The sequence below is a fragment of the Prunus mume genome, linkage group LG2 (assembly GCF_029339155.1).
Source record: "Prunus mume cultivar Tortuosa linkage group LG2, ASM2933915v1, whole genome shotgun sequence".
NCBI lineage: Eukaryota > Viridiplantae > Streptophyta > Magnoliopsida > Rosales > Rosaceae > Prunus > Prunus mume.
The window spans coordinates 14,271,603-14,273,976 of NC_142699.1; the positions used below are offsets into that span (position 1 = coordinate 14,271,603).

Genomic DNA, 2,374 nt, shown 5'->3' on the forward strand with positions numbered 1-2,374 from the left:
TTGTAATTTTACTTTCCTCCTTTTTTTATTTTATAATTTATATTTGGGTTAACCTACTTTTTGCGCTTGTAAATATACAAAAGCAGATGGGTTGGTACGTGCCCAAAAAAAAAAAGAGCGATGGGCTGAGAATTTCCGATTGGCACCCGAACAGAAAACATACCGTAATGACAGAATTGTCCTCGCTTTAGTACTTTTATACCACCTCTATCCCTGAGATTCCTTCTGCTACATTCAGGTGCCACTTGTGTCTTCGCTTTATCATTAAAAGAGGCACAACATATCAGACTGAATAACTGTACCAAAACGGTTAAATCTGGTAATTGGCGGTGAAAGAGAGGTAAAAAGAGTAGAAAAAAAAGAAACGGAAAGACCGGTAATTAAAATTTTATAAATGTTATGGTGTTTGCTCACCAGCTGGCATTGGACGGTTGTGGAAATTTCGTCTACCCCTCACATGACTAATCAACGTCTCCCCCAACAAACTCCCCTTCTTTGAGAAATTGAGAGAGAGAGAGAGAGAGAGAGAGATTGGAGGAGATTCCAAAGCTCTTTACTTTTAACCTTTTTTTCATTTTTAAACAATTTTTTAATTTCTCGCATTTTCTTTAATTTTCTTGTTTAGCACTTTTTCCTTCTATAAAATGGGCCCTCTACACCATCAAAAACCTCTTCCTCTTCTCTTCTCTTCCCCTTGTATAGTTTACAGGTCTTATTAGGCTCTCTTGCTCTTCTTGCTCTTGTTGGTCTTCTTGATTTGAGGGCTGAGGCTCTGTTTGTTTGGTTTTCTCTTTTTAGCTCAAGGGCTCTGCTGCTGTTGGGTTGGTTTCAGGAAATTCAGGCTGATTTTTGGCTGCTGGTTTTTCTGATACTCTTGTTGGGTTAGGTTCCTCTTTGGGGCTTTCATTTCTGGGTATTTTGTTTTCTGTTCAAGAATTTTGGGTAGTTGGATTCTGTACCAAAAACCCATATCATGTTCAATTAATTCTTTGAAATTGAAGCCAAATTTAGTTTTGTCTTTGATGCGGTTTTAGAAAAACCTCAAAAAATTGATCTTGATGCTGAACATTTTGTTCTTAATGTTTGACATTCATGTCTCCAGTTCTTAGTGAAATCCTCCGTTCCGGGTTTATGGTCGATTCCTCCCTCAGGCGCAGGACCCATTTAGTTCAATCCTTCTCTGTTGTCTTCCTCTACTGGTTTTATGTGTTTTCATAAATCAGCTCCCATCACTCCCTCATATATATGATATATCTATCTAATATAATATAATATTATATATATAAAGTTTCTGTTAATCTTAATAGTTTGGTCCTCTGTTTCTCTGTTATGGCTTCCTCTAGTGGGAATTCCTCTGGTTCCACTCAGCTTCAGAACTCTGGTTCTGAAGGGGACTTGCAGCATCTGATGGATCAGAGAAAAAGGAAAAGAATGCAATCAAACCGCGAATCGGCGAGGCGGTCCCGGATGCGAAAGCAGCAGCACTTGGATGATCTGATGGGCCAAGTGACGCAGCTGAGGAAGGAAAACAACCAAATCTTGACCAGCATAAACATCACGACCCAGCACTTGATGAATGTTGAGGCTGAAAATTCAGTCTTGAAGGCTCAGATGGAAGAGCTCAGCCAAAGACTGGAGTCTCTGACTGAGATCCTCAACTACATCAACAGCAGCAATGGGGTCTTTGAAACCCATGAACCCAACAACACCCTTCTTCATCATCATCAGGCCTCTGCTTCTGCTGATCACAACAGTTTCATCAACCCATGGAATTTGCTTTATGTGAACCAACCCATCATGGCCACTGCAGACATGCTCCATCAATACTAATGAATCAATTAAACAATTCAATCATCATCATCAAAGTCTGTGATTGGGGTGTTTCTTGTTGTCATGTTCTTGGATTGGTGGTGTTTGTGTCATGGTATTTCAATGAGTGGAGGAGAGGAAAAGAACAGGGTGTTCTTTTTTTATTTTTGTCTGTTATCAGTTTGCGATGATCAGATGTAATATGTTATTAGTTTTATCAGGTGTATTAGGTTTAGGTTGTAGGTGAAGAAATATGATCACTAAAGGTGCCAATTGAGTGGGACCCACATGATTTGTAATGAGTACAGTGTGAAAGGGCTCTTATATGTATATTTTCTATCTATGTAGCTCATTTTCATCACTTTGCCACTTGTCTTGTGTTTGCTTTGCGTAGTATTTTTCTCCTCCTCTTCCTCTTTTTTCTTCTGCTTTTTCATATGTTGTTTTAGAACTTATACTTTTGACTTCATTATCGACTAAATGTTTCTATGACCACTCTTTTAAGGTTTGACCCTATCTAAATGGAAAATATCACAGCCGAAGGTTTTGGATGCTTTGGATATGC

The 2,374-nt window shown here is 38.8% G+C and overlaps 1 protein-coding gene across 1 annotated transcript; it reads left to right on the forward strand.

The window, feature by feature from the left end:
• The first annotated feature begins 674 nt into the window (after positions 1-674).
• On the forward strand, positions 675-2,170 carry LOC103321334 (bZIP transcription factor 44). Its single transcript, XM_008223135.3, has one exon. It carries the CDS (start codon positions 1,330-1,332, stop codon positions 1,828-1,830), a length of 501 nt encoding a protein of 166 aa, XP_008221357.1. The 5' UTR covers positions 675-1,329; the 3' UTR covers positions 1,831-2,170.
• The last annotated feature ends 204 nt before the right edge of the window (positions 2,171-2,374 follow it).